The following is a 19,596-nucleotide window of genomic DNA, read 5'->3' on the forward strand; positions in this document are numbered from 1 at the left end:
AATGAGAGTAACTTCGATTAAAAAGAGTTGAGAGACAAAAGCGAAAAAGAAAAGTTACTACCACAAGCAAGCAGACTGTAAATCTTTCTTTTGTGCAGACTTGGAAAAATTAAGTCTACTCCAGAAAAAAGATTTGTTGTTTTTGTTGTTGTACGTGGACCCACTTGCTAGACAAAAAATTTTTATTGTTGTTTAAAACTCAGACATAATTAATATGCATATTCTGCCAGGAATCAACAGGATCAGGGAGAACAAAGGAATAAGATGGAGACAGGTAATTAAGGCAAGGTGTAATTGATAATTTTCAAGAATAAAGTCCCTAGTATATTAATGATTTTTGATACTTGATTTCAACATGTTTTTGTTTTTGTTTTTTTTGCTTTAACTTTTCAGGTGATATGAAATATTACAGTGTACCACTGAACCATTCAGAAATAGAGCGTATCACCCTTAAAATTCCCAGATCTAGCTGTTAACCCTCCCCTCCAGCTGCTATACATTCACTTGTAAATCAGTTATAAGAATTTGGTATTAGATCAAGATAACAAACTATACCTGATAAGTTTGAGTATTCTCAACACCTGTTTTCTGGATAATGTATGAATATCATAGGGAGAAGTTACATGTTCATCACCTTTGGGAGTGAAGGGGTTAAAGTGGTTCATTGCTTTAACATAAAGTTAAAGTGAATTTTTGTAATGTGCCTGTAAGCCATTCAGAAGAATAATTTTTAGTATTTATTTGATCTGATCCAAAGAAAATTTATCTATTGCAGAGGACAGAAAGAAGTCACTTGATAATCATTCTTCCTAGTAAAGAACTACTGGCATTCATTGGAATATTTATAACAGCATGATTTATGTTTGTCTCTAAACACCAATCTTATTTTCATGCAATTTGATGGTCACATACAATATAGTAATCGTGCTGTACAAGAATTCAATATTATAAAATATTTGATGGGTGATGGAGAAATGTTCAAGTTTTTTTCTTTCAACAAATACCTCCAGCAAAGTCCATCATGCAAGTCAGTAGAAATTAGTAAAAGATACATTGGAGCAGCATGGAATCTGTGAGGGGCTCCCAGAGTTCAAATGGTGCTAACTCATCATTTTTTGCTTATTTCTTTTGACTCAATAAGTGACAGACTTTACTGGGGAAGACAGACCACTTTTGGTCAGCTTCTTCTTTTTTTTTTTTTAACTCTATTTACAATTTTTTGGTTCAAAGAATAAGTAGCATGGCATAATTATGGTTACTGAACAAATTTAGGTTTGACTCAGTAATCAGACATATTTTAAAACCTTGTCTTAAAATTTTTTTCTTCATGTTTATTTGCACAAATATTTGTCTTGTAATCAAATTAATAGACACTTATCATTGTCTTTGCTTCAAAAGCTCATTGATAGATCTAAGCTGAGTAGCAGCTGTTAATGAACTGTGCCCTTCAATAAGCAGACTTGGAAGGTTGTCACATGACCCATAGTCCTGAAACAGAAATTAAAAACAAATTTCATTTAACTAAAGGATTGTAAATGAAAACTCCAAATTTACATAGAAACTCAATGTCTTGGCCTCTAATGATAAGAATTCTGAAAAATGGACTTGTCCCCAGTAAAATTACACTAAAGGTTGGTGGATTGATCACAGTTAACTCATTTATTTAACCCTTTAACTCCCAAGATCTGATAGTCAATTCCCCCCTCCAGCTATTACATATTTCCTTTTAAATTAGTTACAAGAATTTGGTATTAGATCAAGACGACAACTTCTAATGGATATGTTTGAATATTCTCATTACCAGTTGGCTGGATAATGTATGGATATTGCTGGGAGAAGTTAGATGTTAATCACTTCTGGGAGTTAAAGGGTTAAAAATTGTTGGTAAAACTATGGAATCATTTTTCAGTACAAGGTTTTATCCAGTTCATTTTCATTTAAGGGAAATGATGAGAGTTCACTCACTTGTGTGGATGCCTTCTTTGAGGACATCTCTTTTCTGCACTCATTTTGTAATGCCTCAAGGTCGACAAGAAAAGAGCTGAAATCTTCCAGGGCCTGAAGAAATTAAAGGATATCACTTTTATGGTGTTATCTAAAAAGGTATAAAAGTTAAAAAGTTAACATGTAGTAAATGGATTTTTAAACTTCAGAAACAAATGTAAACACCTTGGGTGGTTCCAAAAGTTACTGTTAGGAATTTCTAGCATGCAAACAAAAGCTACCCTGTTTTCATAAAACCACTTTCTTAACATATACGTATTATCCATCATCCACCCTTTAACGTCTAAGAGTGATCAGTATTCAGTTTCTCCTGACAATATGACCCTTAAATCAAACATTAAGTTCACAAGAATAAAGGGAACGATCACCAACTTAAGAGGCTCTTGATCGGTAAACAAACTCTCTTTGTTAGTACCACAGGAAATGGACAGAGAGCAGTATGGAGAATATTCATGCTCATGTTACGGTGCAAATGGTTAATGAACATTTAATTCCACATGCTAGACTGATTGTTTCTAACTTTTGAGACACACAAATTACATTGTACATGTTTCAAAAATCTCTCTTTTTGATAATATTTTAGTTCTCCTTTACAATTAATTACCTTCTGTCTCTCCTGATTTTGTTGCACTTTCTTTTCCTCTTGTTCAATTTTCAACAAGATCCTGCAGATGAGACAAAGAGATCTTGGGTTTGAGACACCTTGGGGATATTCCTCATATTCATGATCCTGGCCTCTGAACTTTTCACAAAAATTATTTCTTTATCATCTTATTTTTCCTTACAGTGTCAATGCTGAATCAAACATCAACTGAGGGTCAAGGAAATACAGGAAATGATCATTTACCAAAGAAGCATGTGATTGTTAGAGGTATTCTCCTTACCAGTCTCATAGAAAATTTATATAAAACAGTATGGAGAATATGCATTTTGGTGTTGGGGTGTAAAGGGTTAAGTTCTCAAGCAGTGAAGAATTGATGTGTTAGTAGATTTAAATTAAAAGTGCATACCTTGATCTTTTTTGCTGCACACTTAAGAGATCCTTGCGTAATTTGTTAACTTTGGATTTTGCCTGTAAGATAACATTTGAATGAGAAAGTAGTATATCAAATTATCAATTTAAAATTCATGATAATCAACTGATCAATTAAGTGCACCAAACAGTAGCCATTTCAGTGTTAACCCTGTAACTCCCAGAAGTGATTGAATGAACTTCTCCCTATAATATACATACATAATATCCTGCAAACAGGTAATGAGAATACCCAAACTTATCAGGCAGAAAATGTTAAAAAAATCTGATCATTTATGTCAAAGGGTGAACTAAAAAACATAGGGAACTATTCTGAAGCATGCAAAACTTGAAACAAAAGAAAATATCTTTTAACCCTTTTATTCCTAAGAGTGACAAGCATCTAATTTCTCCTTACAATATCACCCCTGAATCATGCAGCAAGGTCATGAGAATAAAGAAAATTATCAGCAGCTGAAGAAGCTGTTGACTTTCACATAAATTCTCCTAGTCAGCACCTTAGTGAATGTATGGGGAACAGTATAGAGAATATCTTTACTGATGTTGGGGTGGAAAGGATTGATCATCGAGTATTTTATTATAATGGTAACAACTATGATGAATAATAGTCACTATATTATAATTATGATCATCATCATTATCATCATCATTATCTTTTATAAGATTGGAGATGGCTGGTTTTTCCACCTTGAGTAAAGACCCTTGAAGTACTAGGTTTCCTCAGAATACTAAAATTGAAATTAAACTTAACAGTTAAACCTTTCTCAGGTTGGCCTTTAACATTTGGTTTTCTCTGTGAATATCAATCTGCAAGATAACAACAAGATAATCTTACCATACATGGTTTCATAATTATGTACTGTAACTGAGTATTTTTGGCAAAATTGTAAATAACTGAACACTTATTTGTAGTGTGAGTTAAAATATAGAGCCTCAACTTACAGCAAAACATGTTAAAATACTCAGGAATAAAATTATTAAAAATATCTAATATGATATATTTGTGAAAAAGTATGATTTCAAAGTAGTTTTATTTTTAATTTAACTTCATTTGGGGGTCATCATGATGTGCATTGGACAACAAAGAAATGATACCAAACTAGTTTAATTCCATGAATTTTGACCCGAGTTTTATTTACCCCATACTCAAGCCAAGTAGTCCATCCAGCTGTAGCATGAGCAACTGGGAGTGTTAATAATACTCCCCCCTGGATGGGATGCCAGTCCATCAGAAGTTTACCCTCCCCTACCCCCCCCCCCCCAGCATTTCATCAGGCTTCCCTGACACTTCACTGGTACTCATTTTAACTCCTTGGTGGAGAGAGGTATCGTGAAAGTTTTATCTTAACCCTTTAACTCGCAAGATCTAATTAGAATTTCTCCTTACTGTCTGCTATACAATTCTTCAGATGTTAATTCTGAGAATTTGGTATTGGATCTATTAATAATCTCCTAATTGATACTTTTCTTGGTTCTCATCACTTGTCTTCTTGATTTTGTATTGATAATGTAAGGAGAAATTCTGCTTTGGTCACTCATGAGAGTTAAATGGTTAAAGTGTTTCGCCAAAGAACACGGTAACCTGCACAATTTAAACTACAACCTACATTTAGAGGTTTTATTTTCAAAGGAGGGGGGGGGGGGAAGAAATCAGAAAAACTTTAAAACTAAACACAACCATTTTTCTCTGTTTTCGATAATAGTGTGGAATACAAGACACAGACAAAGGTATGGATCATCCCAAGCTCAGGTTTTATATTATATTTGTACTGCAGATACAGGCTTGGTGAACCTCTGTCAATAGTTATCTAACCTTTTAAACCCTAAGAGTGACCAGCATCTAGTTTCTCCTGACAATAACACTTCCGAATTATTCATTTAAGATCTTGAGAATAATGGAAATGATCACCAACTTAAGAAGCCCTTGATTGTTATACAAATTCTCCTTGTCAGCGCCTTAGGAAATTTATTGAGAACAGTATGGAGAATATGCATACTGATGTTAGGGTGTAAAGGGTTAAAAGTTATTACATAAAAAACTGAAAATTTTAAAGAAAGAAAACATTAAAACCACTAAAAAAGCATTGCACATGGCTATGAATAATAACTACACACTGTTCTAGACAAGTTCAACCATAACCAAGCAATAAAGGGGGTAAGTTTCTAAAGAAACTGTGGTGCTGCGTTGGTGGGAGAGTATAATAGGTCATTAAGTTTGAACAACCATAAAGGGTAAAAGAAACTGACGTTTTGAGTGTTAGCCCTTTGTCTATTGCTCTGACAAAAGGCTAACACTCAAAACATCAGCTTTTTTTACCTGTTATGGTGGCCAATTTACGTTTTCAACTCAGTTGTCAACACTAAATTAACTGCATAACCAAGCAACCTTAGTTTCATGGTATCAAATACTCGAAGTGTAACTTACAGTTTCACTGAATGTTTTTCTCATTTGTATGAAGAGTTCTTTTATGGCTTGCTTCCCAGATGTTGTCTCAATATTGTTCCTATCAAAATATATACATCATGGAAATTCTTTAATAACCCTTTGACTCCTAGGACTGACTAGCATCTAATTTTTCTTTACAATATCACCCCTGAAGCATACATTAACCCTTCAACTCCCAAGATTTCATTAGTAATTCTCCTCACTGTCTGCCATACAATTTATGTGTTGCTACTTTGGAGAATTTGAAATTGGATCAACCAATAATCCCCTAATTGATATTTATCTTTATTCTCGCCACTTGTCTGCTTGATATTGTACTGATATTGTAAGGAGAAATTCTGTCTTGGTCACTAGTGGGACTTAAAGGGTTAGGGTCAAGAGAATCAAGGAAATCATCACCAACTAATTGAAGCCCTTGATTGTTAAACAAATTCTCCTTGTCAGCACCTTAGGAAATGTATAAAGAACAGTATGGAGAATATGCATACTGATGTTAGAGTGTAAAGGGTTAATAACCCTTTGACCCCTCAAGAGTGACTAGCATTCTTATTTCAGCACCTGATTTCCAAGGCTTCTTCCTCAACAGCAGTAAGAATAACATCAAGATCTGTTATCTCTGACATTCTCTTTTTTCTTCCATGATCAGCATTAAACAATCTCACAAAGTTATTTTCTAAAAGAAACAAACCATAATTGGTGAATTAACAGAAGATCAAACCAGCAGCTCTAGTAAGAGGAAGCATGCAACCACACTTGCATGAGTTTTAGGCACAAACAGACTTGTACTATAGCATAGGGCAATTAGTATATTGCAAAAAAAATATGTTGTCCATTTTAAGTTTGTCATTGTTCTCGTAAATATGACCTGATATACAAATCTGCAAACAAAGAATTATTTTTTATAAGTTGAAGATTCTTTTAATTAACTTAGATCTTCATTTAATCTGGAGTTTAATATGCCTTATGACATTTTCTTCTAAATTTGAGACAGTGAGTGTTCCAAAAAATGTGTCAATAATTGGAGAGAGGTTTCTTCTCACTTCTGTATTCATTTTCTAAGGATTCCATCTCCTCATCTCCTGTTGGTTCAGCTACTTTTCCTTTTCTCTTTCTGCTATTTCTTGTCTTAAATGCAACAGGACCTGAAACAGGAGTCTTGTCTGATAAAAACTGCAAATAAAAAAAATGAAAACTTTTTGTTGATAATCTACAAGACTGTGAGTAATATCATAAAAATTAAATAGCTTAATTATATACATAAGTAGCTGACTTATGTCAATCATATAATTCTCAGAAAAGATTAAATGCAACTTCTCCTTGCAATTCCAATTGATAGTCTTGTAAAAAGGTTACAAGAACAGACAAACTTATCAGTTAGAGGGTGTTGTTTTGAAATAAGACTAAATTCTTCTGTATAACTTACAAGAAAAAGTATGGCAGTCAGTAGGGAGAATTATTCATTGTATCTTGGGAGTTAAAGGGTTGAATTGGTCTACTTGTACCTTTTGTGGAGATTGATTTGGAGTTCTCACCATGCTTCCTTGATCTGTTGATAGAAATAAAAGCAAGAATTTTATCACTTTGTTTTCTGATCAGCAAATAGCTGACAGACAAGAATTTAAAAAAAAAGAAAAAAAAGAGACAAGTTCATAAATAAAAATTTAAACTGGATGGAAACAGAAAGCTGGTAGTTGTGGTAATTTATTCATAGATAATTAATGGTACAAAAACCTGTTTTAGTTTCATCCTCTGAACTGTACAATATAATTGAACTTGGACTTCCATCAGGTGTTCTAGAGTGAGAAACTAATAACACCTGCTCATGGTCTGCTAAAACACTGCTTTGACGTGGGATAATGGGAGAACTATCCTGTAGAACCTCAAGATGGTGGGTAACATTTGATTTTGAGGCCACCAGACTTTCTATCAAAGGAGATCTCAATGAATCTCTTGAGTTCTTTGGAGGGCCTTGATCTGGTATTGGTGGCACTGGAGATAGTTCTTGCCCACTTGGAAGTGCATCTGGCAATCCCTTTTGAAAAACAGAAGCAAAGGATGCTATAAGGCAATTATTTCCCCTTTACATTAGAATCTATATTCTCCATACTATTTCCTTTACACATCCCTTTAGTACTGGCAGGGAGAATTTGTTGAACAATCAAAGCTTCTTAGGTTACCGATCATCTCCTTTTTTCTCACGTTCTTAATGAACGATTCGGAAGAATTTCTGTAAGGAGAAATTAGTTGCTGGTCATTCTTAGGGTTACAGGATTAAGAAACTGGATCTTAAGGTAAAAAATGACACTATACAGGCCGTGTTGGTGGGAGGCAATAACAAGGTAATTTGGTATTATCAACTGAGTTGATAACGTAAATTAGCCACCATTAATAGTTTCAAAGCTGACGTTTCGAGCGTTGGCCCTTCGTCAGTGCTAGTTGGAGACCAATTGATCCATAAAGTAAAGACGATACAGATGTTGATAATAATAATTACACATTTTGCTCACCTGACTTGAAATGGCAGTTGTAGTGGTGGCGACTTGCGTTGACCGATCTCTCCAGTTTGTATTAATCTTGAAGCTTCTTAATGTAGTTTGACGCTTTCTAGACAAAGATAACACCACGGTTTAAATGATTTGCTAGAAGGAGAGTTCACTAAAATCGACTTCTCATACAACTTCGAATCGATCAAGCTTTCTTCGCGTTTTTCCCATTTATACCACGAGTCAGAACGTCAACTTAGATTATTACAATATAAGTAACGCTGATGAACTTACGAAGGCCTTCTCCTTTCCAATCCAGCTTGTCTCGTGAAACGAACGGATGCTCTAGTGTTTTGAGAGAGGTGATCACGAGCATCTTCAAGTTCTGCCGCCATTTTTAGTGTTTTACGTGTTTTTCGTACCCAATCTATTGACGGCCAATCTAGCTATCTAGGCTCGCATACCGTGCTAAGCTTTGGCGAAAGTGTCAACTAAGTATAAACTATATAAAATTCGACAGGACGCGATTCTCTCTGCTACGAATTCATTTTCACTTGACTTCTTCACCTGTAGAAAGCTAAGAGACACCAAGAAATGTTCTCAAAGCAATTTATCACAAATTCAACACAGAGATTAGATGGTAAAACCTAAGGAATGGGTATGTGGAATTTATTTTGTTTAACTCGAAATTTAGAAATCCAGGCTAGCCAATGGATAAAATTGCATTCAGCATTAGGAATTATGCTTTGATAAATCTCCCTTTTACTGTCAAGTATCATACTTCTTTCTGGAGTCTTGTAAATAAAATAAAGACTTAAAAGGGGTAGGTTTCTAAAGATACTGGGTGATGCGTCTGTGGGGGAGAGGCGGTGGGAAGCTGGAAGGGAGGGAAGGGGGGAGTTTTTACAAGATAATTTGGTTTCATCAACTGAGTTGGTAAAGTAAATGACCACCCTAAAGAGTTCCTAAAGTCGACGTTTTGAGCGTTCGTCCTTTGTCATAACGTTGATCGAATCGCATAAATAGTGCATTGTTGCCTCGCTAGTATAAATGAAAATTGTATCCGCCCCTGTTTCTTTTGGTTTTTCATTTTTTTATTTCTGTACTTTTTATTATTAATTTTTGAGCTTTGTAAGCGTGCGTGTGTCGTCATCATCGTCAACGGTATCGTCTACGTCATCGTCCTCATCGTTAACGTCGCCTCCGACGCTTCATCCGTCTTTGTTGTCGTTGTCGTTGTCGTCACAAAACGAAATAATTTTCTTTTTTTTTTGTAGAAAAAAAACTATAGAACGTTCAAACGAGAGAAAGAGAGAGAGAGAGGAGATTCACAGGCGGAAACAGGATAGGGGAATGTGTGCGGTCGTAATTTGTCATATTTAATTCTTCATTATTCCGAAGCTACAAGGTGCATACAGAAGCGTTATCTACGCTAGTTATCAAAAATTTAATAAAACGCTGTCAGCCTATTTGTTTACGTTTCCAAAACAAACAGAAAAAACAGATTGATGAGTGACCCCTGACTGGGTCAATAAACTGTAACCAATTGTGAAATAGAAACCAAACTCAATTTGTGAAATTTATGTGCATAATAAATATTACAGAGAAAATTTCGAACTTCAGTTAACCCGACAGTATTTTCGTTAATGAAATATTCAGGTCTCATTCAATGCAAATTAAGTGAGATATAGCATCGGTTACCATGCGACATGAAACACTTTAAGAAAGATCTAACACCTGCTATGGGGCCTTACAAACATATTTTACGATACGGTGAGCAAACAATCTCAGGAAATTATTCATCTTATCAAAACCCTACGCATTTGGAGCTTATTTAGCCTTCTGGAACAGTTTCGTGGATAGTGTTTAGTGTCCTTTGCTATGTATAAGAATAAGTAAAGAAGACGTGAGGAAATTTTGAAGAAGTATTATTTATTATTGTTTAACTTCGTGGGCTGCTGCAAGTGTTGTCTTCGTTGGAAATATTATACGTCGAATTCAACCGAAGAGGCAAATATTTTCGGCATGCTAACATTACTGAATATCATAGAAATTTAGAGACAGAAGTATTGCGAGGCCTTCACCATGAATTCTAATCGAAGGATTGTCTTCTTCGTCGAATGGGATACAGACTTCGTCAGTTTTATCAAGGGAATCACTTTGTCGCCATCGCTACGAGGCGTCATTGTTTTACACATCTTCTATAGGCAAGAAATTTCGACGAAATTTCTTCCAAAGTACAAACCCTGGCTTTTTAAGCATCCTGCAGCTTCAGAACAGGAAAATTCCGCTTGGGATTTGTTGGAGTCTTACGTAAAGAGATTTAACTTCGAAGCAAACTATTCGTTGTCGACACCTCATGAAAAAAGGAGGCCGGGAACCGCAAAAACCTCAGCAAGTCTGGGTAGTCGGGGTGGTTCTGATGCATTTGTTGGTAAATCTGTTCCCACTCAAGCGTACTACGTGATCTCAAAATCGAAAGAAAGATGTAAAAAGCTGGCTGAAACTGTTGATCAAATGCAACAAGTCAAGCTGGAATGCGTGGAATTTACCACAACAACAACATTACTAGATTTTCTACAATTTAAATGTCCCTACTGTAGGATTGCTTTTACTGAAAAGAGGGAGCTGGATATTCACGACAGAGAGAGCCATGGATTTGTTTGCCCGAACCAGGAATGCAAATTTAACGCAAAGGAAAACTCTTTTCGCGGAGAAACCGAGTTAAAGGAACACATAAAAAATCAACTTCGATGCGCATTTTGCCCCACAAAGGTGTTCTGCTCCTCGGATGTGCTAGAACTTCATAAGCGAAGCTCGCACAAAAAGTGTCCCTGTCCTTGTGGGAAATATTATGGCGAGCGATTGTCATATCTGGATCATTTTTTCGCTGTTTATCCTTCGCCCTCTTCAATTACTTCGTCACCTTCCGCTGGTGAAAGACAGACGAAGGGAGAGTTGGGAAATAATCGTGGTCACCTACACGTTGATAGTAGCCGTAAGAGCGCAGCTGATAAACTAAAAAACAATTTGTCTGAATATTCGGCTGAACCATCACGTGTAAACGGTCAGTCGCCTAACAAGTCTACAGATAGTTGTAGTCTAGGCGGAAGTAAAGAAAACGTTGCTCATGAAGGATGACGATACAACTAAGTGAAGGCAAATTTATGGAGTCAATTACGTGGTACCAAAGAATATTACCTGCTCTTGCCCATTCAAAGTTATCCTAATTATCAAACATGTTTGTGTCTGCTGAGCGCGAGAACTACTGTGCTCATTCTGCCGCCGTATGATGCAATACAACACATTTCCTTCCTGTATCGAAAGCACAATTCGAAGAAAGCAGAAGAAATTCGAATGATACTAAGAACTAACCAAAAAGCTGGATTGGAAACCCAAATATCGACATTGGACTTGGAATAAGGAACAATCAGCATAGGCCAAGCTTTGAACAACCCTTAACTGGAGTCACGAGAAAAACCTTGATAAGCAGGCCTAAACCACTTCAGGATATATAACTACACAGAAGAGGTCAATTGTGGGTTATGAAACCTCCTAATTTTCATTATATGATTAGCAGTTCTCTCTTCTGCCTGTCATACATTTTTTTGGAAATTATTCGGGAGAATTTCATGCTGTATCAAGCAGGGAAGAATAAATCTCTTGTGATCAAGAGAACACCCTCTAGGTGGTTGTAAGTAATTCGCTAACTTTCGATGGTCAGTAAGTTTGCGCGGACATTTAATTTTGAAAGGTTACTGATGAACCTCTGGACCGAGACGAAACGTCACGTTATACCAGCAGTTAAGTATTTCTACAAGTATTTGACGTGTTTGACATTGTTTATTGTACAGAAGATCATCAAAACTCGGCAGGATAAAACTTACAACCTTCACTTCGATGAAAAGGAAAAAAAACTCCCGGGAAGTATTATTCGTGAGTAGGCTTTACTGACACTAGTTTTTTTTTCCAATCTTTTTATTTCCTCAACTGAAGGCAACGCTCTCAGAGATTCACAGATATGATTCAATAAAAAAAATCTAATAAGCAGCCTGTGCTCAAAAATTTTTTTTTCGTGTTTTTTCAAGTCAGTCAACAAACTGATGCCTTTTAAAAAGTCGCGAAGGTAAGTTACCGGCAGAAATTACGGTGACCTCGAGCCGCGAAAAAAATTGCGCAAAACGCAGAAAAATCACCAGTCCAGAAATGTTAAAAAATATTAAATAAATAGAAATACTAAAAAAAGGTAAATAACATATATAAACATAACTCCAGATGCATGGTAACCGGTTCTTTCTGTCTCTGTCCCAAATTATTTTCATGGAGGAGGTAGTTTGGAACTTCGAAGAATCCTTCTCCGATTCGTGACTTGGTCGAATTAAGTTGGATTAACCACGATAATATTTTCCGTCGAGTTTCACGCCCCTTAAGCCATAATCATCCAAGCAAAACCATGAGAAACATTCTAAAAATAAAGAAAAGAGTCGAAGATAATATTTTTGGCTTATTGAGTAAAAACTGATACCACAAGTCCTCTTTGATTGAAATATACACTGTCAATTTTGACTTCTAACCTTCATCCCGAGTTTCAATTAAGAGAGTTTGTTTTTGTTGATACAGCGGTTGGTCGGTCTCTCTTCAAACAGACCGATAGATGACTGATACGCAAACATGGCTCAATTTTTGTCAAAAAGTATTTTCATTAAGAAAAGTACCGCTTTCTAATGGTCAAAGATACACTCTTTTGTTCTCACGTGATTAGACTGCCATTTTACAATTAGTTGTTAATTGTACCACTTCACAATGATTCTTAGCCGGGATGAAAGAGGATTATAACTGACTGAAAGCTAGACCAATATTGCAACTCAATCAACAACCTTTCAACACTGCAATTTCGTGTTCTTCACCGGCCTTTGTAATTCTAATTATTAATCGCGGTGTTCAGAGTTCTCAGTGACCTAAATATATAGAAAGCACGAACTCTTTTGTCTTAGAGACGTCTGGTCAAGACTTACTGTTTGTATTTCTTGCCAAACTTCCCTTTTCATTCGAAGACGACTCAAAGATGTCAACGTTCTTTTTGTTTTCACGCCGAATTGAAGCCGCTTATGATAATAATGTTTGTCAGCCCGTTTGTTCACCTGCGTGTCGGGAACTGTTTCAGTCGGATGGAAATACAATATTTTAATAGTATTTTTTTGGACCATCCTTCAGTCAGTTATTGGCGAGAACGTTTAAAGCACCGCTGCTTTGAAGACGTACATGTGAGATCGACGGGCCATCAACTAAGAGTCAATAGAGATGTTCGCGGGAAGACATTACGATGAATTCTATTTGGTGTGGGAAGGCAGCTGCCGCAACTTCATCGAAGACATCAAATTTACTTCCCCAGATGCAAAGTCGCGATTAAGCGTTCACGTTTTCCTGCGGAATGATACTCCAGTGAAAGCCCTTCCGCCATCAGATCCAGACTGGATCACAACTCATTTCACGCTCACTACATCCCCATACGCATCTGATACGGGGCTTATTGCGTGCCTTCTTGAGAAATATGGTGATCTCGTTGAGGAGTCAGGCGACAACCAAGATACGTCGCTGAGACGAGTTTTCTTGGTCGCAGAGCGAGAGAGACAGTATGAGGAACTTATTGCGAATTTGAAGTTGTTTAATGGAAAATTGGACATTAAAGAGATCAATGGTCTGGAAATGGATATTTTTGAAGTTGTGAAGGATTCGTGCAGATTTTGTCGCCTCGTGTTTGCCTGCACAGAAGAGACAGACAGACATAACTTTGAACAGCACAACTTCTTCTGTCAAAACCCCTTGTGCCATGGCTACCGTCAAAGATTTCCATCTGAAGAAGTACTTTTGAAGCACAAGGCCTCACAAACGACATGCATACACTGCCAAGAGTTGTTTTGTTCGGATGATTTGAAGAAAGCGCACATGAAACATGAACACAATATCAATCCCCACAGTTATCCACCGATTGAAGCGAAAGCGGGTTTCTTTACAGAGCAAGAAAAAGGTCCATCCTTGCCATTGCGAATTTCATGTCAGTTTTGCCCTCGGAAGCAGTTTTTAACGAAGGACCAGTTGGAAATACATATGCGAAACTCGCACAAGAAATGCAATTGCTCATGCGGGAGTTACTTCAAATCGAGAGAGGAATATTTAGATCACTTCTACAGTGTTTACCCACTTCCTTGTTACGAGAACCGGAAATGCCCGCACCGCTTTCAGTCGGTTTATTATCAAGCAGTCCATCATAGAGATTTCCACAACTCTCTGAATCCATTTTATTGTGTTCCATGTCAGAAAAGAAAAATTGAAGAGGGCCTGGCTCTCTCGACTGCGAAGACCTCCTTCAAAGATGACAGGAGTTTGCGGATTCATGGCTGTTCTTTGGGTCACAACGAGAAAGAAATGTTCTTACTGAATTTTGATGATGCTGCACTTAACATAGGGGGAGAAACAGCCCCTCTAAGACGATCCCCTACAAGAACAACCTCAAACTTAAATTATTGTTAAGCAACAGTAATTAATGGGACGTTATTTTCTCTTCGCATAAATACTTAAACTTCGCTTTACGCCGTTTTTTTAGCCCCTCAATCCCCCCCTCCCTCTGAACACCGATGTCAGTGTTGTTTCGTGGAAGTTTGCGCATGCCACGCCTTGATAAATCATGATCGTCCCCAGAGCCACTCGTTTCCATTCACAGTTACGTAACCGTTTCTTTGACCACATGACCAATAAGAAGGAGGACGCTGCGGACGAAAATGGTTCTCCCGTCGTAGGAGATCGTTGTAGTAAAGACAGATGGCTTACGTGGGTAGTGCGCCGTAAGTACATTACCCACATTGCTGTTGGTTGTGAGTAGGTGTAGGCCTGCAATGCATGCATAAATTTCGAGTTTATGATTGATGCCAGGTCGCAGTTCGTTGTTTTTGTTGACTTTTTCTCTGCATTCCCACAGTTTAAACGAAGAAAATTTATTTTTAAAGTGAAAATGCCGTTTCCAAATTTATCCTGCTAAGTGCAGACAGAGCCCTGAAGGTCTTGGTTTGAAAGGGGGTTTAATTCCTCATGTGGTCTTACAATTTTCGCCACACCCTCTTGTTTGCGTGATTTTAGAGACCGACTTTAAGATTCTTTTACTCCAAAAATAAAAATAATAATAATAATAATAAAAAAACAGTTCTGCTCTTTATATCAATACACAGTTCACATCAGTTTTTCTTTTGTGTGTGCAAATGCTGTATTGCTTAAAATCACCAATTTTTTTCACTGGCTATAACTCAGGAAAAATCTAATAAGTGCTCCCTATGTAAAACACCCATTCCCAACCCCTCACCCAGTTTTCTTTTAGGGTAATCCTTTCACCCCATGATAAGCACTTATTTCTTCCAAAAATACCACCCCTGAAGGAAATGATCACCAACTAAAGAAGCTGATGATTGTTAAACAAATTTCCTTTGTCTACACCTCAGAAAATTTATAGAGAAAAGTATGGAGAATATGCATACTGATGTTATGATGTGAAGGGCTTAGATAAGTGCTGCTGGTACTCATTCAAAAAGTTACAGTATTTGATTTCTTTACTTTGATAATCACATCTTCCACTACCCATGAATATCTCTATTTATTACATAGTCTGTATTATTTCTCTTTTACTTCACAACAAAAACTGCTCTTTTCAAACCATTTCTCCACTATTTCATAACAAAAATTACAGTACTTCTTTTCTAATGTCATTTTTCTTCTGGATCCTCAGCTATACCAAAACCTTATTTCTTTAATACGATTCCCAAAACATACATGTATTTTATTTCATAAAAACTATTGCATAGTGCCTACTATTTTAAAATATATAGTAGTATATTTTATATTTACTAACAGCTTTATAGTAATAATATTAATAACATTAACACTGAATGTACAATACATTTATGTGCAACATATACTGTTGGCCAAAATATTATTTTGATATTTTTAATGCTAATTAGAAACTGTACAATGCTTATGGCTATCAGCATGTTCTCAAAAACACTCGGCAGCAATATTTTGTCAAGCAAATTATAATCTTTCTCTACTGAACTTGTCTGCTCACACAATGTGATATCTACTCATATCTTAACTGATTCTACCAGTCATAGTGACTGATTCTATCAGTCATAACACATTAATTCCTTGTTTGTCTTTGTCCTGTAGCTAATGAGTCTTTCGAATTTTTGCATCGTTCTTGCTGGTGCACTCTTGGCTCTGTGTCCAAATTGACGACTTGTTGTGTTTGGAACTTTGTCAGAGTAGATGCTTACTTTTTCAGGTAATTCCCGTTTTGCCTTGAGCCTTCCCTACAAAAGTAATGAAAATTGAATTCCAAGGTTAGTGGGAAATTCAGAAAATTGCAGAATCCAAAAAGATTTCTGAAATTCGATTTGTTGAGGAAAATCAGAAGTAAGACATGAGAAATATTAACTGTCCATGAGTGTCAATGAGTGCTTTTATTCCATGAGTTTATTCTTGTGTTGTTCATGTTGCCATGTTTACACCATCAATATAAGTCCTCCTTTTGGTATACACAAATAACACAGAACCACGTCCTCTGTTCACTCTGACAAAGGGTTAATACTTGAAATCTCATCTTTAAAAACTCTTTGAAGTGGTCTCTTCACATAATCAGGTAATTTAGTGTAAAAAACTGAGTTGAAAACATAAATTAGCCACTGTAAAGGGTAAAAAAGCTGATGTTTTGAGAATAAGCCCTTCAACTGAGCTTTTTTCACCCTTTATGGTGGCTAATTTACATTTTCAACTCAGTTGTTTACACTAAATTACCTGCTATACTCTCCCACCGACGCAACATCATAGTTTCTTTAGAAACTTACCCCTACTTCACATAATCAGCTCAGTTGATGAAAACAAGTTATCATGATTATTAAAGCTGAAGATTTTGATTATCTTATTTCAGTTAAAAAAAATTATACTTAAATTCATTCCTGAGGCTTTAGAGGTTGAGGTATTGCTCACACATTCATGATAATAAAATACTTCTTTACAAATTTTTTAATCATTTCATCATTTTCTTACCTTTGGGTCATAATCTTTCAGAAATCCCCAATTCTCCTCCCTAAAAACACACACAGAAACAAAAATTTAAGCATAATATCCTTAAATTATTATTACCAATTTTGGGATAAAATTCAATTTCACAATTGCCTCTTTCAACCCACAGTTTCCTCATGACACTTTTTTTGTTTACCCCTGAAATTTTTACATATCTTTGCTTGGTTTTCACATTCAGGTGCCTAAAGAGAAATCTGAGTTGGGTTGTGCGAAGGAAATTTGGAAGTAGAGAGATTAAAAAGACTTGGTGAATTCTTCCTTGGAATCAAGCCATACATGCAAACAAAATGTTCCCTGTTTTCTTCATAGTTAAGTCTTAGCAACATACAGAAATTTTCACTATAAATAAAGTATGACTTCATTGATTGTGAGTTCCACTAAACACCTGCCAATATATAACTGTTCATGGACTATGAAAATTTGCTTAGGGTTGCTTAAGAGGAAAGCTATGATTCCTTTTACAACAAAAATAGAGAGCAAAAATTAAAGAGAAGCAACCACAAATTCTGATCTTAAGAAGTACAGCTTGTGGTCGTCACGGCTGATCACATAAAAGTTTCCGTCCATCGCGTGTTTGACTCAACACAAAAAGTAGCCCACATGAACAGAAATGCCAGAAATCATACCACTTTTTCCTAATTTTCACTTCTTCGCTACAACGATTCTTCCAAATGGTGTCATTTACAACAACATTACTCATTTTCGTTAAAAGATTTCAGTTGGGAATCCAGGAAACAGTTCTCCTATTCCAAGTGCGACCCCTTCAGACCTTAAATGATATTGAGCATAGCCTTTCTGTTATCTATAAACAAGGTAGATAAGAAAGTTGAGATGACCGCAAACAGTCAATATCAGGAACAGCTAACGTGACGTGTCCCAACAATGACTCAGCTGACAATCGATCTATAATCGCTTCCACGACGACAAATAATTACGTATTTACAACATCTTCCTATGCAATCGACTGTGATCAAACTCTCATGCGAAGAGTAGTCATATACCATTATCAAAATACCATGCAAAAAAAGAGTTATCTCATGATTTTAATAAAGAATCGAACATTCGAACCCGGAAACAAGCTCTCACGAACAGAAGAGAAGTGTTATTCCCTTACCATTTTTTTGTCATTTTTCCTTCGTTCCGACAGCGATTCTTCCAAATCTCATCGTTCCTAACGACATCACACATGGCATAATCTCTCTGCGCGTAGTTTTTTGGAGGAGCAGACCTAACTCTTTCCTTTTGAGGTGCACATTTCTCGTGATAAAGACTAGGAGTTCCAGCTCGCCATGTTTTATCTGGAAACCTTCCCGCCGAAGCCGCCCGGAATCCGGATGAACTTGCCATGTTTTTCTCACAGTTGTTCGCGTTTTTAACTCGATAATTAATTTTTGATTGAGTAGACGGCGACTGTCGCTCTTTTCGTAAAATGACGAACCTCCAACCCCGAAAACAACCGCTAGAGACAATTAATTGTTTTGTTCCAGAACACCGCGATCATGCCGAAGTTTAGAAGTCAGGTGACTCATTGTTACCAGGTGACGGTAAACAACCATGATTTTGTTACGCGTACCCAGACTCTACCGGCTATAAAGCCCCATAGAAAACACACATTATTTTTTACTTTCCTGCTACTTTTACTGCGACTTTTAGTGAGACTTGTACTGAAAATTTTAATGCAACTCTTACTGCGACTTCTTCTGCTACTTTTAGTGCGACTTTTAGTGCGACTTTCACTGCGACTTTCGGCTTACGAAGGGCATGAGGGCTATTCTTATCGCGAGCTCAAGTCGTTTTCCAGCATCATGGCGGAGACATGTGGCGAACGTGGCCTACTTGTTAAGGTAAGCTCGTTAATATTCATAAATTACGAGCGACACATATCTTTTTCTTTTTTCCAGCTTCTTTTACTGCGACTTTTAGTGCGACTTTTAATGCAACTTTTACTACGACTGTTACTGCGACTTTTACTGCGACTTCTACTGCGTCTTTTAGTGTGACTGTTAGTGCTACTTTTACTGCCTCTTTTACTGCGATTTTTACTGCTACTTTTGCTCAACTTTTACCGCTGCTTTTACTGCTGCTTTTACTGCTGCTTTTACTGCGATTTTCACTGCTACTTTTACTGCCGTGGCAGTAAAAATAGCAGTAAAAGTAGTAGTAAAAGCAGCAGTAAAAGCAGCAGTAAAAGTAGTAGTAAAAAAAGCAGTAAAAGTAGCAGTAAAAATCGCAGAAAAGTAGTAGTAAAAGAGGCAGTAAAAGTAGCAGTAAAAGAAGCAGTAAAAGAAGCAGTAAAAGTAGCAGTAAAAGTAGCAGTAAAAGTAGCAGTAAAAGTAGCAGTAAAAGTAGCAGTAAAAGTAGCAGTAAAAGTAGCAGAAAAAGTAGCAGTAAAAGTAGCGGTAAAAGTAGCAGTAAAAGTAGCAGTAAAAGTAGCAGTAAAAGTAGCAGAAAAAGTAGCAGTAAAAGTAGCAGTAAAAGTAACAGTAAAAGAAGCAGTAAAAGTA

At 36.5% G+C, this 19,596-nt stretch overlaps 4 protein-coding genes and 1 long non-coding RNA gene across 5 annotated transcripts; 3 read left to right on the plus strand and 2 right to left on the minus strand.

The window, feature by feature from the left end:
• The first annotated feature begins 59 nt into the window (after positions 1-59).
• LOC136280934 (uncharacterized) lies at positions 60-4,939 on the plus strand. The gene is made up of 4 exons (XR_010717477.1): positions 60-274; positions 1,943-2,103; positions 2,792-2,875; positions 4,741-4,939. It is a non-coding gene; the product is annotated as an uncharacterized lncRNA (long non-coding RNA).
• On the minus strand, positions 465-8,367 carry LOC131794649 (centromere protein U). The gene is made up of 12 exons (XM_059112180.2): positions 8,261-8,367; positions 7,991-8,087; positions 7,215-7,515; positions 6,986-7,029; positions 6,524-6,653; positions 6,042-6,156; positions 5,463-5,541; positions 3,797-3,844; positions 3,015-3,076; positions 2,609-2,669; positions 1,966-2,058; positions 465-1,488 (listed from the first exon to the last, which is right to left on the minus strand). Exons 1-12 carry the CDS (start codon positions 8,359-8,361, stop codon positions 1,378-1,380), a joined length of 1,242 nt encoding a protein of 413 aa, XP_058968163.2. The 5' UTR covers positions 8,362-8,367; the 3' UTR covers positions 465-1,377.
• A 1,227-nt stretch (positions 8,368-9,594) lies between these two features.
• Positions 9,595-11,999, plus strand: LOC131794652 (uncharacterized). The gene has a single exon (XM_059112185.2). The coding sequence runs from the start codon at positions 10,052-10,054 to the stop codon at positions 11,105-11,107; it is 1,056 nt and encodes a 351-aa protein (XP_058968168.2). The 5' UTR covers positions 9,595-10,051; the 3' UTR covers positions 11,108-11,999.
• Positions 12,000-12,759: 760 nt separating this feature from the next.
• LOC131794654 (uncharacterized) lies at positions 12,760-15,170 on the plus strand. The gene has a single exon (XM_059112188.2). The coding sequence runs from the start codon at positions 13,268-13,270 to the stop codon at positions 14,495-14,497; it is 1,230 nt and encodes a 409-aa protein (XP_058968171.2). The 5' UTR covers positions 12,760-13,267; the 3' UTR covers positions 14,498-15,170.
• A 419-nt stretch (positions 15,171-15,589) lies between these two features.
• On the minus strand, positions 15,590-18,594 carry LOC131794655 (uncharacterized protein C2orf50). The gene is made up of 3 exons (XM_059112189.2): positions 18,207-18,594; positions 17,057-17,096; positions 15,590-16,320 (listed from the first exon to the last, which is right to left on the minus strand). Exons 1-3 carry the CDS (start codon positions 18,437-18,439, stop codon positions 16,135-16,137), a joined length of 459 nt encoding a protein of 152 aa, XP_058968172.2. The 5' UTR covers positions 18,440-18,594; the 3' UTR covers positions 15,590-16,134.
• Between the last annotated feature and the right edge of the window lie 1,002 nt (positions 18,595-19,596).

Source organism: Pocillopora verrucosa, chromosome 5, assembly GCF_036669915.1.
Source record: "Pocillopora verrucosa isolate sample1 chromosome 5, ASM3666991v2, whole genome shotgun sequence".
NCBI classification, from domain to species: domain Eukaryota; kingdom Metazoa; phylum Cnidaria; class Anthozoa; order Scleractinia; family Pocilloporidae; genus Pocillopora; species Pocillopora verrucosa.

What these genes read in the sequence shown, in the direction of transcription:
- LOC131794649 (XM_059112180.2), bottom strand. Translation starts at nt 8,361, where the DNA reads ATGGCGGCAGAACTTGAAGATGCTCGTGATCACCTCTCTCAAAACACT. An exon ending in GAAAAACATTCAGTGAAACT is followed by an intron (nt 3,845 to 5,462) that starts GTAAGTTACACT and finishes GTTATCTTGCAG; the next exon opens with ATTGATATTCACAGAGAAAA. An exon ending in GTGCAGCAAAAAAGATCAAG is followed by an intron (nt 2,670 to 3,014) that starts GTATGCACTTTT and finishes TCTCATCTGCAG; the next exon opens with GATCTTGTTGAAAATTGAAC.
- LOC131794652 (XM_059112185.2), top strand. Translation starts at nt 10,052, where the DNA reads ATGAATTCTAATCGAAGGATTGTCTTCTTCGTCGAATGGGATACAGAC.
- LOC131794654 (XM_059112188.2), top strand. Translation starts at nt 13,268, where the DNA reads ATGTTCGCGGGAAGACATTACGATGAATTCTATTTGGTGTGGGAAGGC.
- LOC131794655 (XM_059112189.2), bottom strand. Translation starts at nt 18,439, where the DNA reads ATGGCAAGTTCATCCGGATTCCGGGCGGCTTCGGCGGGAAGGTTTCCA. An exon ending in GGAAAAATGACAAAAAAATG is followed by an intron (nt 17,097 to 18,206) that starts GTAAGGGAATAA and finishes GTGTGTTTTTAG; the next exon opens with GGAGGAGAATTGGGGATTTC. An exon ending in TGAAAGATTATGACCCAAAG is followed by an intron (nt 16,321 to 17,056) that starts GTAAGAAAATGA and finishes TTACTTTTGTAG; the next exon opens with GGAAGGCTCAAGGCAAAACG.